The sequence below is a fragment of the Castor canadensis genome, chromosome 2 (genome assembly GCF_047511655.1).
Source record: "Castor canadensis chromosome 2, mCasCan1.hap1v2, whole genome shotgun sequence".
In the NCBI taxonomy this organism is placed as follows: Eukaryota; Metazoa; Chordata; class Mammalia; order Rodentia; family Castoridae; genus Castor; species Castor canadensis.
The window spans coordinates 49,534,606-49,554,072 of NC_133387.1; the positions used below are offsets into that span (position 1 = coordinate 49,534,606).

General features: G+C 37.7%; 2 protein-coding genes across 6 annotated transcripts in view; one reads left to right on the forward strand and one right to left on the reverse strand.

Moving 5' to 3' along the window:
* The window catches only part of Vps50 (VPS50 subunit of EARP/GARPII complex), a 120,543-nt gene extending 109,693 nt beyond the window's left edge, over positions 1-10,850 (reverse strand). Inside the window, exons 1-2 of one of the 2 annotated variants that reach the window (XM_074064736.1) lie at positions 10,690-10,850; positions 3,047-3,115 (exon numbers count right to left, since the gene is read on the reverse strand). In XM_074064736.1, coding sequence (XP_073920837.1) covers positions 3,047-3,115; positions 10,690-10,722 — 102 coding nt within the window. In that variant the 5' untranslated portion in view covers positions 10,723-10,850. The remainder of the gene's footprint in view (positions 1-3,046; positions 3,116-10,689) is intronic. The other variant, XM_074064734.1, reaches the window with a different exon arrangement.
* A 27-nt stretch (positions 10,851-10,877) lies between these two features.
* Positions 10,878-19,467, forward strand: part of Hepacam2 (HEPACAM family member 2) — a 52,239-nt gene continuing 43,649 nt past the window's right edge. The window contains exon 1 of one of the 4 annotated variants that reach the window (XM_074064738.1): positions 10,878-10,987. Coding sequence is in view for 2 of the 4 variants with exons in the window: in XM_020161159.2 (XP_020016748.1) it covers positions 17,473-17,551 (79 nt within the window). In the remaining 2 variants the exon portion in view is untranslated. Of the gene's footprint in view, positions 10,988-17,348; positions 17,552-19,467 lie in introns of those variants that run through there. The other 3 variants (XM_020161159.2, XR_012445147.1, XM_074064737.1) reach the window with 3 other exon arrangements.

Here is a 19,467-nt window from a genome sequence, read left to right on the forward strand (position 1 = left end):
AAAGTAATATCTATTTATAAAAATGAATTAAAATAAAATGGAAAATAGGAAATTAAAAAAAAAAAAAAAAACCAAAAAACTTCCAAGTTTATATGCAATGCAATTTCAGTCTTAATAATTTGGATGTCCGTCTTAATCTCCAGTCCTGGAGTTGGTGCCTCAGATGTTGTTCTGTAGTTGTCTCATCAAAGGGGATGCATAAAGTAGAACAAAACTACACTCACACACACACAGAAGAAAAAATTTTAAAAAAGCCCCACCAAGTGTCCCCAGTTCAAATGCAATAGTTTCAGTAAGTTTTTCGGCTTGCAGGTGTAATTCGGTTGTTCTCTCATCAAAGGTAGGGAGAAAAAGAAAAAAAAGCGTCTGGAGGCAGTTCTGAGAGTGGTACCTGCAACTGTGGCTTGCCTGCCTGCTGCTCTCAGCCTGTAGCTGGAGGCGTTATTTATGCAGATCTCTGGGGTGAGCTTAGCACTCACCTGGTCCCACAGGCTTTGTTTGCTCAGAGTTCTCCTGTGCGGGGGAGGGGGGCCTCTGCTACAGGCTTTTCCCTTTCCAAGCACTGGGAAAGGCGACACTGCCCCGCGTTGTCAGGCCTGCGTGTTTATTTACAGTTCACGTGGGAAGTGGGTCTTCCCTCCTCTCACAAGCGTCCCCGCTCCTGGTTGCTGGCGCGCCCCGCTCCCGCCAGAGCCTCTCGGGCCGCCCGGCTCGTTTATTTACAGTCCCGGGAAGGCTTCCCTTCCCCCAATCTTCAGCGCTCAGGGCGCCCCACCTTCTTTCCAGCGTGTCTTAACTGTTCTTATTGCTTAGTACTCAGTTTCTCTTTTTTTCCCGGGTGGAGGTCAGTCTGTCCAGGGGGCTATGCTGCTCTGGCCCAGGCTTGTCTGTGGGGAACCGCGGTACCGCGAAGCTCACCTGGTCCGCGTCTTCCCAAGCCGTATGGGCGCCGGCCACTGGCGGCCCGGGGGCCTCCTCGGTTCTCCGTTTAACGTGAAGTGGAGATTCTCTGCGCCGGCTGGAGATGTGGAGGAGTCAAAGTTATGCCTTTTCTCGGTGATTATGCCTGCAAAGTGTGTCTCCAGCGTCTCTCCAAGATTTCACTATAGGAGGGTCGCTTTCTGCTTCCTACCTCTAGCCGCCATCTTGGAATCTCCCTCTAGCCGCCATCTTGGAATCTCAAATAATCATTTCAAATTAAAATTTTCCATTGTGTCAAAATGCTTTCAATAATTTGGAAACCTTAAATGAAGATCATTTTTTGGATTTTTGTTTTGGATTTTTTAAGACATAGTCTAGCAGCTATACAAAAATAAATCATTTCATAAATGTGTTTATGTTATAAGTACAAAGTCATATCTACGTTAAGAAAATATAATCATCATTAAAGTCATACCACACCACACTGTGGAGGGAATTTCTGAACCTGAGTCTTCCTAACTGTCAATCTTACTGAGTGCAAATCCCATCCTTATCAAACTAGTCTGCTAACTACAACTGTGCCACACTCTGGACACAACAGTTCATGTTCTAAAAATTTTCCAGAGAGAAAGCAGCAGCTTTCCTCACCCTCTAGCACTTGCAATGTTGCAAGCAAGCACAGAGAAAACAAACTGCATGAGGAGCTTATAACACTTTTTTAGAATAAGGCTAAACGTGGATTAGAGTATTAACATTGGTAACTATTTTACAAGCCAGTAACTTCTCAATATGTGCCAAAAAGATCAATGCCCAGGCTTAATTGTCACCTAAACCATTTTCATTTGCTGAACTTATGATGCCATACTGGCCGCTCTACCAAGGGCCAGCTATCTCCAAAGCAGTGGAAAGTCCATAAAAAGACTGTGCAATGAGATCATCATACATCCCTTCTGGAAAAACATCAAAGCTCAAGGTTTAAAGACAACAGAAAGTTCTTATTAATACATTCACATATTTTTTTAATGAGACTCACTCATCAATTTGACACTGATTCTAAAACATGTAATGCAATCTAACTCAAGGCACACTCACGATGCATAATAACCTTTTTCCTTAAGTCAAAAAAATAAAGAGCTGATTCTCAATTAGGATATAGTTATCCCTTATTTTCTAATTGCATCACATTCAGTTTAAGTTTCTATCTGAACAACTCCCTGCAAAAAGATTCATTAGACTTTCACTGCATTGAGATAGGATGCTCAAGGCTGACCTAATATAAAGGCTAAGCAGTAAATGCAAAATTCACTTTAAGGAGGAAGATGCCCCAAGTCATGGGAATCATGCCATTAAGCAGCTGACACTGAGATGGGAGAAGAAGCCTTAGGTTGCTGGACAAGAAAAACAAGCTCTATGATTAAGATGCCAGACACAGAAAACAGATAGTGCTTTCAAATATGATCTTGGAGTTTAAAATCTTAAGAGCAGACATTCAGAATGCCATCTTTTATCTGTGGTAGAGATGCTACACACCGTAACTCCAAGCAGCAGCACTCCAGAGACAGCAGGGACTTACCAATGGTTAATAATTCTACTAGAAGAAGCCAGCTAGCTTTCAAATAACACATATTAAATTTGCAAATTGAGAAGTGCACATGAGTATCAGGAGGTTAAAATCTGTTATCTATGCAATTTAATATAAGTTGTTTTAGCTGCTTATTCAAAAATCTCTGCACAAAAATACAATTAACAATAATTTCTGGCTCAGAATGTTATCATATAAAAAGTCTGAAGTAAATTATTTTACCTTATTTCTTCAAATTATAGCAGATAAATCAGTAAGTTAAATATACATATATATGTGTATGTCTTTGAGCTAAGAACTTGATATAAACACTAAATTTATCAATTTTGCAGTTTCTGCTTTACTATAATGAACCATTCAGCATCTCAACACATATGAAAGCAAAATCAAGACCTATGCCTACTGTACTATAAAAATTTACCTAGCTTATCAAATAAGCACCTGCCTGTGGGAAAGAAAAGCTTCTGTCTATGAGTCAATTATTATCTAGAGGCAATATTTTCCTAAGGAAGTAAAGTCATATTCACACATGGAGATCAATACCTTTCCAGGAACCCGCAGACTTTCAATGGCACCAAGATCACTGAGGCTCTCTGGAGGACTTTTCAGACCCTTAAAAAAAAAATGAAACAAAGAGAATTTTAACTGTGCTGAATAACTGTAAAGGGTAGAACACCTATGCAATAGAAATGACCATTTTAAAAACAGAAATCTTTCACTTCAAAATACAGAGAATGTACATGCTAAACACAATCATTACTTAACACATATAGTACTATGGAATCAAGTAAGGATGTTGTTTTATAGTATTGTTAAAAAAAAAAAGGTATTATGTGGCACCTTCACAATTAATGGCGGAAATCTAACTTAACCATGATTTTAAAACAACCAAAGGGGCCAAGGATATTGCTCAGTGGTAGAGCACTTGCCTAGCATATGTAATGCCCTGGGTTCAATCTCCAGCACCATTAAATAAATAAGCAAGTAGATGATGACTGATAGATAGATAGATAGATAAATCCAAAAGAAAGAAAACTTAGATTATAAAAAGTGTTAAAGGAGAGTAGTTATCTAATAATCATTAGCAAATTCTCCTGGAAAAAAAGGTCCAAGCAATAGAATTATGATTCACAGATACAATATACTTAACCAACTTTTCAATAATTTAATTAAAACATAAATAAGCCCATTATTTTCCTTATTTCTCACTAATGCAGACAATTCACGCTGCCTTAATTAAGATTTAAATCCCACATCTCATTGCTTTCTCCCTGTTCTTTAGTTCTGTGCTTTCTATATGCATATCAACTGAAGGATTCTGAAAGCCTGCCTGTACCAGGGGAAATGATCAAGACAGGAAGAACTCAGCAACTTAAACTTTCTTCAAAAACCTTTTTTATTAAAAAATATAAGCTATTAAAGCAGTAATATTAGTCTTTAGGCAAATTTGCTAGTTCATTAATTTGAGGAGAGAGTTGTTACTCTCAAGTTGTCCTTTAGGTGTCCTTTGAGGTCCTTAGTAACCAAAATAATATATGGTATACTTACGTTGAATATTTGAGACTTAGAACAGAACTTATTTTAGAAATGTGTATTTTATCTTTCTTATTATAAGATATACCACCAGTCAAATCTCCAATTTTTTAATAACAAAGTACTGTCTCACCCCTAAGTCTGTCATTAGTCCCAGATCCTTCCCCTCTTAGACAGACACACACACACATAGCATATGGGACTTCATAAAACTAAAAAGCTTCTGCTCAACAAAAGAAATGGTCTCTAAACTGAAGAGAACACCCACAGAGTGGGAGAAAATATTTGCCAGCTACATATCAGACAAAGGACTGATAACCAGAATATATAGGGAACTTAAAAAACTAAATTCTCCCAAACATAATGAACCAATAAAGAAATGGGCAAGAGAACTAAACAGAACTTTTTCAAAAGAAGAAATTCAAATGGCCAAAAAACACATGAAAAAATGCTCACTATCTCCAGCAATAAAGGAAATGCAAATTAAAACCACACTAAGATTCCACCTCACCCCTGTTAGAATAGCCATCATTAGCAACACCACCAACAACAGGTGTTGGTGAGGATGCGGGTTAAAAGGAACCCTCTTACACTGCGGGTGGGAATGTAAACTAGTACAACCACTCTGGAAAAAAAATTTGGAGGCTACTTAAAAAGCTAAACATTGATCGACCATTTGATCCAGCAATACCACTCTTGAGGATACACCCAAAAGACTGTGACACAGGTTACTCCAGAGGCACCTGCACACCCATGTTTATTGCGGCACTATTCACAATAGCCAAGTTATGGAAACAGCCAAGATGCCCCACCACTGACGAATGGATTAAGAAAATGTGGTATCTATACACCATGGAATTTTATGCAGCCATGAAGAAGAACGAAATGTTATCATTCGCTGGTAAATGGATGGAATTGGAGAACATCATTCTGAGTGAGGTTAGCCTGGCCCAAAAGACCAAAAATCGTATGTTCTCCCTCATATGTGGACATTAGATCAAGGGCAAACACAACAAGGGGATTGGACTTTGAGCACATGATAAAAGCGAGAGCACACAAGGGAGGGGTAAGGATAGGTAAGACACCTAAAAAATTAGCTAGCATTTGTTGCCCTTAACGCAGAGAAACTAAAGCAGATACCTTAAAAGCAACTGAAGCCAATAGGAAAAGGGGACCAGGAACTAGAGAAAAGGTTAGATCAAAAAGAATTAACCTAGAAGGTAACACACACGCACAGGAAATTAATGTGAGTCAACTCCCTGTATAGCTATCCTTATCTCAACTAGCAAAAACCCTTGTTCCTTCCTATTATTGCTTATACTCTCTCTTCAACAAAATTAGAGATAAGGGCAAAATAGTTTCTGCTGGGTATTGAGGGGGTGGAGGGGAGAGAGAGGGGGCGGAGTGGGTGGTAAGGGAGGGGGTTGGGGCAGGGGGGAGAAATGACCCAAGTCTTGTATGCACATATGAATAATAAAACAATTTAAAAAAAAAGAAATGAGAAACCTATCCATCACCTTCAGAATTACCTCCTCTAATGAAGACCTACTAAATCCCTATGCTTCAAACACAGTATCTTTCAGTGTAACTGAAGAATCATCTTTATCAGCATCACCCAAGGAACTTTTTAAAATTTCAGGGCCCTACCACAAACCTAATAAATAGGTATTTCTACATTAGGATCTGGACTTTGCATTTTAGCTAGCACCCCAAGTAATGATTTAGAAACAAAGCTAGACACTAAGTCAATACCTCTGCCAAAGTAGTAAAATTTTAAATTATAAATACTTCTCTTTCTCTCCCAGACCTTAAGTTCCAAGGGAAGGGAGAGACCAAATGTTATTTGCTCATATTGCCCAATGTATAGCAAAGTTCCTGGAACAGAGTCAACACCAAAGAAAGGAGGTAAATTAATGAGTAGAAGTCATTGGTCAGGCTCCAATCTCTAACTAATTAGCACATAGTTCTCATGGGAACATGCAATTGACTGCAAAATGGAGTTTCCAGGAATGCTTGCTGGAAAAAGAAGGGCCTACTAAAGTCTAACATACCTTCCAAAGGGGAGAGGGGATGTCAAATAGCCTTGGGCTATTTGTCATTCCTTATCAGGATTTCTCACCAACAGTCAGCATGAAGGCACAGCATGAAAAGTGGTAAAGAATGACAGGCACTGGTGGCTCATGCCTGTAACCCTAGCTACGCAGGAGGCAGAGATCAGGAGGATCACAGTTCTAAACCAGCCCAGGCCAATAGTTCCACAAGACCCTATCTTGAAAAACCCTTCACAAAAATAGGGCTGGTGAAGTGGCTCAAGGTGAAGGCTCTGAGTTCAAGCCCAGTACCACAAAAAAAAAAAAATGTAAAGAAGGCAAGGCTGGGTTAGGTAACAAAACTTCTGAACTTCTGGGTACATTATATACATACTATATGTGCACACACATATATGTATAGATGCACACTTAAAAAGGGAAACTTCATGACCACTCCTAAAATATTCTTTTAAAGTGTAATTGCCATGTTTTAACAAGTATTTTTGAAAATATTAACTAAGTAATTTTCCCTTGCTGTAGAGCTACTCAGTAAAAACACCATGCCTGAAATATAAATGTGATATATACCAATATCTAGAAAAAGATTTTCCCTCCAAATTAATCACCACACACAGCTACTTCAGAAATTCTGTGCTATGTCAAGAGACTGTAAAGTGAAGTGACACTTGGGGTTTCACTGTGCTCTTGAACAACTTACCTATTCTACTATTTATTATATCCTAGTTATGATAACTAATAGGCTGTTATAAGGAATAAGAGAAATATATATATGGGAGCCCAATCTGACATTCAACAGTAGTTTAGGATTATAAATCTTTAACCCTTTCATCAACAGCTTCATAAATTCCTATTAACAAATGTGAAGTCATTTTCCTGTGATATTTAAAGCACAAAGCACATGATTACAGTTGCTGTGCTCCGCCTTTATTAAACTGAAACTTTCATTACAGTTATTATCCATTATTTGATATTCTTTAGTATTTGATTTGTTCTGGCAATTTCCCTAGTTTAAATTTATATAAAATTCAGCATAACTAACATCTGCCTCTGTACCTCCTTAGCCCAAATCAGATTAACACTTAAGTTATATCTACATGAATCCTCATTTTCTACTTATGCGGCCAGCAATTTATGCCTTAGTAGATCAAAAAGAACATCGCAATGATTTGTGAATCTTTCTCTTCTTAGCAAAACTTGAGTGTTTACACTCAGTTTCCAACTTTTCTCCCATTATTTTCTCTGATACCCACCCTAATTGGGCTTTCCTCTCTACCACTTCATAAAAAGTGCTGCTGTCTCACCAATGGCCTCTATGCTGCTTAGTCCAAAAGCTCATTCTCACCCTTACCTTTCTTGGTGGATCTGTAGAATTTAACACAGCCAGTCACTCCTACTTTTAAGTTCTTTACTTGGTTTCTAGAACTCTCTCTTACTGGTTGTTCTCTTTATCCAATATTGATTCAACAAATGTTTACTGAGTACCTGCTATATGCTAGGTATCATTCAGGATGCTGAGGACTCCTTCTTACCTCGCTGGCTGCTCCATCTCATTCTGCTTTGCAGAATCTACCTCTTCTCCTTGATCTTTTAACATTGAATTCTAAAGGCTCCAACCTTGACTTTTCATATATCTAAACTCATCCCATGGATAATCTTAGGCAGTTTTTTGCCATCTATATACTTGCAACTCCCAAAATTTTACCTATACCTTAGATTTCTCCCAATAAATTCAGATTTATTTGCCTCCAATTAAATATCTAAGGTGCTTTCAAATGTCTAAAACCCATTTCCCTTGAATGTGTTTCTCCTTCAGTTTTATCCACCTCAGTAAATGGCAATTCGATTCTCCCAATTACTAGGGCCAAACCATTTGGGATCACCCTTGATGCTTCACTTTCCCTCCAAGCCCAAATCTAATCCATCAGGCAATCCTCTTAACTCTACATTTACACCACAACCACAATCCAACCTCTTTTCAACACTTTCACCACTAGACTCCTGGATAAAGCCCACACTCTTTCTCACTTAGATTACTGTAACAGTCTCCTTATTGGTTTCCCTGCTTTTGCTCTTTTTTCCTTCTTCAATCTATTCTTAACACATAAGTCAGAATACCTTTCTGAAGTATTATGTCAGATTACATCACTTCTCTGTTTGTAATTTTACTTAGAATAAAAGTCATAGCTTTGCTATAATCCTTTAATGTTCTGTGTGATCCTGCTTCCTGCCCTCAGCAGTGCGACCTCATCCCCACTTCATCTCCTACTGCTTTTTTCCTCACTCCCTACACTTCGCCTACACTGATCCTGAGCTGTTCCCCAAACATGCTCCTGCCTCATGGCCTCTGCATTTGCTTTTCCTTGCACTGGTATCCACTTGGTTCATTCCATCGCCTCCTTTAGTCCTTTTTCGTATTATCTTTTCAGTGAGTCCCTCCGTGACCACCCTATATAAAATTATAAATGGTGCCAAACTGCCATTTATAACTCCCTGGACTTCCTACCCTCTTTCCTTCTGAAGCATCTATCATTATGTTTGCCTTAAAACTTGTCTATTTTGTTCTCTGATACATACCCTAAACTTAGAATAGTACCCAGCACAGAGTGCTCAATTCAGTTTGTTGAATGAGCTGAAAGAACACAGCCAAGCAAATACAGAATAATTAACAATGCCTCTCATATAAATACAGCTAACAAAGCCCTTCCTTTCCTCCTGATCTTTTGCAAGCAAAGATCCTAAGACAGCTGAAATGCCAAAATAAAAACCTAAATTTCATACACTTTAATTTCATCTCTCTTCAGTAACTCAATATATTATTAGCATAATTACACATGTAGAAATCAAGTCATCAACATATAATTAAAGTGATTTTTAAAATTTGTGTAAAGCTCTAAATTTATCTCACTTTTTACACATTATAGTTCCAGCTTTTCATATGTTTGGATTTTTCAGATATATATTCAAATTTTTTTCCATTCCAATTAAATACAGATATTACCTGCTCAAATTCAATAATCAGCTGATTGAAGCTGAATCAGCATGCTCAGTACAACTGCGTTACATTTAGAAGACATAAGTTTATTATTGCCAGTATATGGAATTTTGTTTTTCTCTCCTGCTCATTTTTACAAAGCAAGATCTAAAAACAATAAAACAGCCAAAGCTGCTGTACAACTGTGGCAATGTTGACTACACTGAACTGTATGGCAGACAACAAACATGAGACAGAGTACCAAATTAAGCTGATGAACACAGGCCCAAATTCAGCAGTCCAAAGGCAGTTTATTTGTAGCATAATGTACAAAAGTGCACACAGTTTTAAAAGTCAATACCAAAACCAGCACGAAATTGTCCATTGCTTGAGTTACTGCAACAGTTAGCATCCAGTTTTCCTGCTTTCTCTCTTATCTCAGGATGGAGCAGGATCCAAGTAATTCTTAAGTAATAGTAGGAAGCATAGCATCAGTGCTCAACAAATGTGAAGGATTGCTAAATATTACTACCCACTTACTTAAATCTTTTTGTCTTTTACAGAACATTTTTATTTTCATGACATCAATTTGACAAACCAAAATAATCATTCAAGGTTCATTTGTGTATTGTTCATCAGAAATAACTTTCAACCTGTTCCGATACCTCTAAAATTTTGAATTCTCCGATAAATAACAATTTAATTTAGAATGTGTGTTTTCTCATCAAGAAAAAAATCACAAGTGAAACTTTTGATAAAAGATGATCTTCCACATTCTCTCGTGTTAATTTAAAACCTTAATCTAAACTGTTAATTTCATGTTAAAATAAGAAAGAACAGTATATCCTAGTGAAATATCAGAGTTGAAATAAAGATTTCCAATATTAAGACATAAGCAACAGTACATAAAATGTCATTTCTAGCATTTCTTGCTTGAAGGAAGTTAAGGCATTATCAGGTAGTCCCTAACATATATCAGACGGGTTACAAAACAGTCAAAGCTCTTATTCATGAATTATCATTCTGATAAAATAAAAGACCATTATTTTACTGTGACAGAGATAATTTGTAAAGGAGCATTTCACAAAGTTTTCACATATTTTAGCTTACTGATGGCCCTCATAGCAGTACTATGAAACGAGATGAACAAAAAAATATTACAAAGTTTGGAGACTTGCCCAAAGTCACATAACTACCAATTCTGTCTTCAAATCATCCTCTCCACACACACACGCTCTTTTCAGGTCGTCTTTACAGCTCAGACCCCACTTCCCTTCTCAGGCCACCTGCTCCCAGATGACAGCCAGCCAGGATGCAGGGGACCCTGCAAGGCAGCTAGGGCTGTCCTGGAAGGATGGCAAACGGGGGAGGAAGGAGAGACGAGAAGCCCCACTCCCTCATCGACCTCGTCTAAAGCAATGTTTCTAGGAGGGCGGTGCCCACTACAGCAGAGAGCGTATCTAGAGGACTCAAATGAGTTTTCCAGGGTGTGTCCCTGCTTGCTGGTACCCCTGACACCCACCACCCGCCTATAATTTAGATTTCCGCCCGTCGATGGCCAGGGAACAGAACATCTCGGCACCTGTCCCAGCCGAGAGGAAAGAGACCTTTGCTTCAGTAGCTGGACTTACCTGTCGAGTCATGAGGGATTTGATTTTCTGCATGCTGTAATCGTGAGGAGACCACCCTACAGCACAGCACTAACAAACCACCTCTGGCCCCAAGACAGCTGGCCCCAGCACAAGGCAGCCATAGTGGGCTGTCACGTGGAGCCGTCCACAGGGTCAGCCTTCCTTTCCCAGAGCATGCTGGGAAGTGTAGTCTTCCGGCGGCCTGAGTGGCAGCAAGGGGAGAGGAGGCCGGCCGGGGACTGCATTTCCTAGCACGCAAACCGGCGGGTGCTTCAGCCCATCCGGCAAACCTCATTGGGTGAGCTTGGTTTTCACTGTGGAGCTAGCACTTGGTGTCTTCGCTTGGCGAGGCGGAAACTTCAGTCCCAGGCTACTCAGGCATTGAGCCAAGAACAAACACAGGAGCCCATGAATAAACCAGACTGACCTGGTTTGCTATAGAAGTGTGATGGAGGAAACCCCACTTCGTCTAGAGGGGTTGGTGGGAGAACCTGAGACTGGGTGTCCCAGTTCACTTAGGTGAAGGAACTCCCGAAAGAGTCACTCTCCCAGAGGTGACAGGAAAACTGAGGACTGACTCCCCCGGTGGCGCTGGGGTTGGCCCGAGGAAGGGTGTGGTCCGGGTTGCCCAAGAGGGGCTGATCAAGGTTTCAAGTCCAGGCAGAAAATATGACAATAACAATGAGTACACGTGTCTCTTTAAAGTCCTTTTCAACTTCTTGCAGTTTGGTTAAATTCCAGAGAATAATAAAGCACTATTTGGGGATTCAATTTTAAAAGAACTTCCAAAGTATGAAAATATCAGAAAATAGTGAACCGAGAACTAATGATAAATAGCTAACGCTTACTGAAGGCTTACTGTGTGTAAAAACCTCTGCTAATAGTGATGAGGACTAAGCAGGGAGTTAGGAAGCCTAATGGCTGAGAACCATGACTTAGATGTTGATAAGGAATCACATCTTAGACTGACGATGTTAACAAAATGACCTGTGAAAATCAGCAAGGTATTGCTGGCCTCCAGTCCCTGGATAACAGTACCAGTCTAACCATCTAAGCCCAAAAAACTCCCCTGCTGGACATATGGGAGGAATTGATGACAGGTAGCCCAGTCTCTGAGAGTTAATAATACATAATCCATTTTTCCAGAACAGACCACGCCCATCTCTACAGACCCCAATAAAAGCTTGATGTATTGGGACCTTCCGCTGCAGTGCACCTTCTTGAGCCTGCCCTCCCTCCCTCAGGAGACTGCACTTTTGCTTTGCTTTGGCATTGCTTTACATAAGTAAACCTGCCCCAATCTTCCTATGGGTGTGGCAGCTACACTCTTGTGTTCTGTCAGCTGTTTCTCTTAGCAGTGTCTGCCCTTATAAACCTCTTGCTTCTCCTACTTGCTTGTCTTGGTAAATTCCTTTTCCAACCCGTGGCACCAAAACTCCCCCAACAAGTAGCTTTACATGCATGATTACATTTATCTACATGAGCAGCTTATGGATTTGCTACTATAATCTCCATTTTTAAAATGATGAAACACCTATGAAGAAATTAAGGAACTTGCCTAAGGTTATTGTAGATGTACCAGGAGCAAGTGAAGAATTGATTATTCAGATGTTTTAAGTAAGGGTTTCACATACTGAAGAGAGAATCCTGAGGCATGGTACCAATGACTATTTTTTTTCCTAGTGGTACTGGGGGTTGAACTCAGGGCTTTGGGCTTACTAGGCAAGTGCTCTACCTTTGCCCCTTTGGCCACTTTTGCTTTAGTTATTTTTTGGATAGGATCTCTGTTTTAGCCCAGGCCAGCCTATTTATCCTTTCCACCTAGCTAGAATGACAGGTGTACACCATCATGCCCAGCTATTGTTTAAAATGAAGTCTCACTATCTTTTTACCTGGACTGGCCTGTAAGCCTCCCCATTTCTGACTCCTGTGCCTGGGATTATAGGTGTGAGGCACCCTGCCTATCCCCAATGACTTTTTAAACATATTTATTTTAGTGTTTGTTAGAAAAATATGACAACAGACCCATGATTTCAAAAATATGACTTAGGACAACTAAAAAGTGCCTATGTTGACCTCATGTCATATAGTAGGCAAACAATAGTATGGGTGGTAGTCAAAGATGGTAAAATAATAAATGTGGTTTGCAAATGACTAAAGTTTGGAGGACTCTGCTGGGTAGGTTATTTTCAATTCTGAAATTGTTTGGCCTCTCAAGCACTTGTTTATTTTCACAAATGAGGTAATAGTATTTGATTTAGTGTCTTGTAGGGATAAGTGAATGCAATTGACAAATTATAAAGCATTATACCATTATAAGGATTAATAGTCATAACTGCCCAGTTCTCTCCTTATACAGACCACCGTGTGTATAGTTCTACCACTATCACTCTGCTAAGTAATTCCTTTTGAAATTATGTGTTTATTTATATGCTTCCCTGTTATTTCTAACCCCTTAAAATATTTCAGGTCACTTTCAGCTAATCCTGATTTCGTTCATACTTTACCTGATCTAATCTTAATGGTTACACTGTTCTTAGTATATGCCATTTAAAAATCTCTGAATGTATCAAAAGAAACAGAAGCTGTCAACCATATTAGCATGTAAAATAAAACTCAATTTAATAAATATTTGTTGTTTTTGGCCACAAGACAATACTTTATTAGCACTTTAAGTTAATAGGACATGATTGTGGCCCTCGAGGAGATTACTATAGTTGAAAATTGTATCTTAGGGGTGATACAAGTCCATGCTCAGGTTCACTTGAAGAGTATGCTACTGTTTTCTTTTGGGTTTTTTGTTTAAGACTTGGGATTCTCATAGGCAGCCGAATTCTAGTATTTCAAATCCATCTTTTTAGAGATGAGGGAATTCATCTACTTAAGGTTTAGGGGACATACATTTCACTAGACTTTGATCCACATCTAGAACCTAGAGTAAATCCCAGTTTTCTCCCTCATACATTCAAATATGCCAAGTTAAGGTTGATCAAAAGAAGTGTATCTAGTACATTTGTTTTTTCTGTTGGCCAAATTTGGGGAAAATGAGTGTTTCCATATTTATTTGACACTGAAAAGAAAGAAAGCATTAAGATTTTTGTGTTAGTCTAATACTCTGCATTTTATTTTATTTCATATAAACTGGAGGGGTGAACAACCTAAGCTTCTAAAAACTCAAAGGCTGTAACTATAATACTTAAACATGTAAATTCCTACTGCTGTATAAGCAGACTATATTGACATGCCCTAAGACTATATGAAATAATTAAGCCAAATAGAGTGCATTTTAGCTTACTAAACTAAATAATAATAATAATGCCTTTTTAAAAGGTGGGACATGTTATTTCATTTCCATTTTTCAAAACTATATCTATTAGATTTCCTTATGACCTTTACATTTGCCTGAGGACTGTATAGTGGCAGGTCAGTACAAACGAGTGAAAAGTTTGGATGGACTGCCCATAAGGTTTGAGCAAAGCTTGCTGAATAATAGTCCATGATAAAGGAGTACCAGTCCTGTCTTTACATATTTGAACATCAGAACTCAGAGTTGAGTAAATTGATCTGATTCTGGGTAATGGATTTAGCAGTAAAGTAAGATAAGTGCATTTCTCTAATGGATCAAACAGGCGGAGCCTCTGGAAGCTCAAATAAGAGCTCAAATCCTGGTGGTGTTCAGAAAATTAATTTCTTATCACTCTATAAAAATCAAACAGAGGAGAGGTTTGGCTTTTCCTGGACGATGTGACTATACTTTCTGAGTGGGCAGTAACAAGAAACAGAACCCTTGCTGAAGGTAAAGCTGTGACCTGGAGAGGGCCTAGGAAGAAGACATTGCCATATGGTCACCAGCAGTTGTGGAAGATAGATCTGGGCCTCTAGGGGGCAGCACTGCAGGGTTGAATACATAGCAGTGGACTCTAGCATAGGCCAAGCCCATATGATGGCCTCCTCTAATAGGCTCAACTGTTTTATGTCAACCCTTGCATTTCACCACCTCTCCTTCTTAATTATTTTTGCCACTGCAAAATACTCAAAGAACACATATTAATGAATATGGATGTTTGAAATTCATGTAGCGGGCATTTGCTGTATGAAGCAAGACCAAACTCACAATTTAAATAAACTAGACTACGAACTATGTAGTGTGACTTGAGAGGTAACATAAAAGCCCTACCCTACACACACACACACACACACACACACACATACACACACACAGAGAGAGAGAGAGAGAGAGAGAGAGAGAGAGAGAGAGAGAGAGAAAGAAACACCTTACAGTGCCTGAAATTTATCACCATGGATGTAGACTGTTTTAGGTCAACCAGCCTTCTTATTTTAAATGCGAATGTATCTAAGACAAGTAAATAGTAAGGCCATAGGCCTGTTTTTTTCCTGAACAATATGGTAGAGCAGAACTTCCCAGTGGACTGCAAGTGTCATATGAGCTATTGATAGTGAGAAATGTGTTATAATGATAAAAAGTTCAAACTATTTTTAAGAATCGTGTAATAATTGGTAGCAGTTGAAGTTAAATTTAAACATTGCTTGTGTAAACATCCTTAATACAGAAATTACTTGCACAGGTAACAGCTGTACTATCAACCTACCACTAGAGGGCGATTTGTCATGGTTTTGCTGCTTAGTGCTTCACTAAGGTACTGTCAATTTTTAAATTGCACCTGACGTGAAAAGATCATGAGTATGGCTCATTCCAGTATTTAATTTATTATTATAACATGTACTATCCCCTTATTTCACAAGGCAATGAATATTTTAAATACAACAAAAGAAATAGGAAAAATATCAGAATAAAAATAGTTCCTTATGCTAGGCATGATGGCACATATTTATAATCCCAGCACTGGAGAGGCTGAGGTAGAAAGACTGCATATTTGAGCCAGCCTGGGATATATAACAAGAATCTGTCTCAAAAAATGAAGTTATTTGCTGGATGCTGGTGACTCATGCCTGTAATCCTAGCTACCCAGGAGGCAGAGATCAGGAGGATCATGTTTGGAGGCCAGCCTAGGCAAATAGTTCATGAGACTATCTTGAAAATATCCAACATATAAAAGGGGCTGATGGATTGGCTCAAGTGGTAGAGTGCCTGCCTAGCAAGCATGAGGCCTTGAGTTCAAACCCCATTACCATTAAAAAAAGAAGTTATTTAACTGAGTACGCTTAATAATGGGAAAAACATACAGAATTTCCTTTATTTCTCTTATTCTGACAAGGACCCAAGAAACTTCAAAATGAACTATTACTTGGTTGTAAAACATTGGAAAGAGATAATTTAATAAGGGAGATGGGAGATTAATGCGATCTAAGAGGTGTTGGGGAGCTTATGTTATCTATAGAACTTCCATGTTACTTTCAAATTGTATTTTGTGCAATCCAACACTAAAATTTATGTGTATTTCTTAAGCATCAACTGAGAATCAGAAGGCATGGGCCCATGAGCACTAGGAGTTTGTTTCTGAGGAAACATGTTGAAAAACTACTGGTAAAGCACTCTGTTTAGATGCTAATAACTCATAAACAAATAAGACTGTTCTCTGTATTAGAACTCAAAAGGAAAATAAACAGCTATTCAAATAAATTGAAGTTAATAAGATAAGTACTACAGCAAGTGCATGTACAAGGTTTAGAGATAATGCAGAGAAAGTTGGGTACAGTTATTAACTAGGGTTGGGAGAAGTTCTTGTCATTTTCCTGAAGAGTGGAGAGATCTTAAAGTCGTTGGCCTCTGAAGAGGACTGATTCCCAACAGTCACCATTTTTGCCATTCTGGACAAGTTGGGAGCCTTGATGCAAAGAATATTTCCAAACTTGGATTCTAAACTAACTATTGCTTCTTTTTTACTTTTAATTGCACTTGAGCAATATTCTTTCCTCTTACATCATTGGGCCTTTTAGTGATTTATGCAAGTAATTTTATTTGATTTCATGCAGATTTGGTCATGTACTTTTCATTTCTTATATAGAAGGCATGGACCAGAGCCTACTTGCAATGAGAGTTAATGTATAACTTAGTAAATTAAGCAGAAGTGTACAGACTACCTGCTGTCATGACAATGAAGAGGCGAGGCTAAAAAACTGTAGTCAGGATACCACAGTAGAAGCAAGATCTCATTGGTTCACGTCCTCTTAGCTTCAGTTGTGAAAAATGTGGCATCAGATATTATCTGTTAGCATAGATGTTTTGCTATAATTATGCACAACCCATGCTTCAGCCCCACCTGGAAGCACACCTGTGATTTACTTTTAAAAATAATATTAATCCATAGATTCAAAAAATACATTTTTAAAGATATTCTGATGCTCTATTTTGGTATAATCTTTACATGCTAATTACTAACTTCATGAAGATTTATAACTGCTTACGAGATACAGAACTACTTAAGTTTTATAGAAAAAAATCCCCTTTTTCATTTTAAAATAATAACATGGTTTTGCAGGATAGGAAACCAGCTTTTGCTTTTATTTATTATGAAGTCACCCAAAAGGATGTTTTCCTTCTTGTGATTATTAATAAGAATATACTGATAGTTTCTGGTAATCGCTAAGAAACTATTCTGAAAGTCATAACCCCGTGTTCTTGCAAAGCACATAACAGGTGTTCCCACTCCCTGTCCTTTGTATACACATTCATTCTGTATTCAAATCACAAAAGCAAGAGGCAGGATAGGGTCTGTTACCTCACTACTAATTTCCCTAGCAAATAAACCAGCAGCTGCTGGTTCATGAACCAACTACCACTGAGAATAGGGCACTGCATACATGGGACAGGATGCTTTCATGGAGCCCCTTGGCAGCACAGTTGGGATCTTTCAGTGCAAAATATACTTCCTTCTCATAGGTAAGGCCCTGCACGAATTGTGTTTTTGGTGTTTGGGTTTTGGGTGTTTTTTTAGGGCTTTTTTTTTTTTTTGGTAGACATAAGGTAAATATTTGCTTCAGGCTATAGATTTTCTCAGATAATTGAAGAACAAGTCAGAACCTTTTAACAGTAACACACTGTTCCAGCAAAGAAGCTGGAACATTTAGGAGAAATGAAGTTCAATAAGTAGATTATTATTATCTTCTGGGACTAATAATTATTGACAATTGTACTCACTAAGAAAGTTAAGACATTATAAAAAACCTTACAAATACCCTCTTTTTACAGAGTTTACATATAGGTGAAATAGTCTTTAATGCGCCTTAGCAAATATTCTAATAAGGCATGAAATTATGACCACTTAGAATGAAACTCAAAACAATTTATGGAATGGTTTTATTATTGATGCAAACTATTGATTCTGTTTATCATAAATTGACTATCTTATGAAACATGGAAAAAAGTAAAGTTCTATCTAAAACAAAAAAGAGAGAAAAGTATCAAAAGGATTGTTTTTCCAAAATAACTTTAGCTTTTCTCTTTGCCCATGTTTAGTCCTATTAAAATTTTTTTGTGTCTGAATATTTTGCTCTTATTCTCCTTTTCATCCTCCACTCAAAGGAGGCTCACTCCACCATTCCCACTGTTATTATCATTCAATATGGTTTTTCCCTTTCCATTCTTCCTATTTACAGGTTTTAGAAGTAAGTTTCTTACTTTGTTTACATTGAGCAGACAGAAATTTTTAAAATGGCTTTATTCCTTAAATTTTAAGAATAATTTAGCTACATAAGCAATTTGAGTTTTAGACTTTTTCAGTTATTTAGAGTCTTACTTTCACTACTATATTTTCTACAGTTTTCACTATGGTATGATTGTTATTCAAACTTATACCTAATGTTGTACATATCTCACATGTGAAATGTACAGTCTGTAAATTATTAAAGTGTTTGTTTGCCATAGTTGTGATGTGCCCAGTTAGTCAGTGTTTATGTTATCAAATTAATGCCTATAATAGATTTCTATTTTTGAAATTTTTTGAAAAATTGAAAAATTACAGTAACTGGCATTTTTCTTGGCTTTGAAAGTATCCTGTGTCAAAATTCTACTTATTTTTAATTTTAAAATAACAGGACTGCTGTCTTTTCATAAGTGAGTATTTATGTTTGGACTTAAGTAGAACATAGAGACAATTAAGTTCAGAACTTTGACTAAAATCAAATAGACCTTAGAGAAACCACATGTTCATAGTTAAAGTCATTCTGTATCAAGACTTTCCTTCTTATCCTTTTTCTCATAGGTACTATGTTATAAAAACCACTGCTATTGTGGAAATCTCTTTTCCTTTTAGGAGAATTGAGTTTTGTTTGTATCTTCTTTTTAAAGAAATCTAAAAGATTGAGGTCTGAAATGTATAAGTTATAGTTCACTCAATATACAACTTTATAATTTCTATTTTTTCTAAAGGTGCAGGAGTTTATTTTCAGTCAACAATAGTTGTGTTATGCTTGCTAATACCATGCATAATAATGGGAAATAAATGTCAACTATTTTCAGCTACAGCAGAGGTCACTTTGTGAAGCTTAATGTTTATACTCAATACAGTGAAACTGGTCTAGAGAGTTCTTTGTTTCTGGAATATAGATAAATTTTAGAGCATAATGTCATATATTGTTTAACACTGTGTAGTTTTAAAGGCGCTATTGTCATACATGCTAAGAAAGTCTCTAAAAGGGAAATTATTGCTACAATTTTGTATGCCATTATCAGTGTTTCTCCAGGTAAGTATTAATACCATAGATGCAAAAGGTCTGAGGGTTTTCCTTTTTTATATTCAGAAAGTATTAGACAATCTAATAGCAGTAAACTTCCACTTAAGAATATCAAAATGAAAT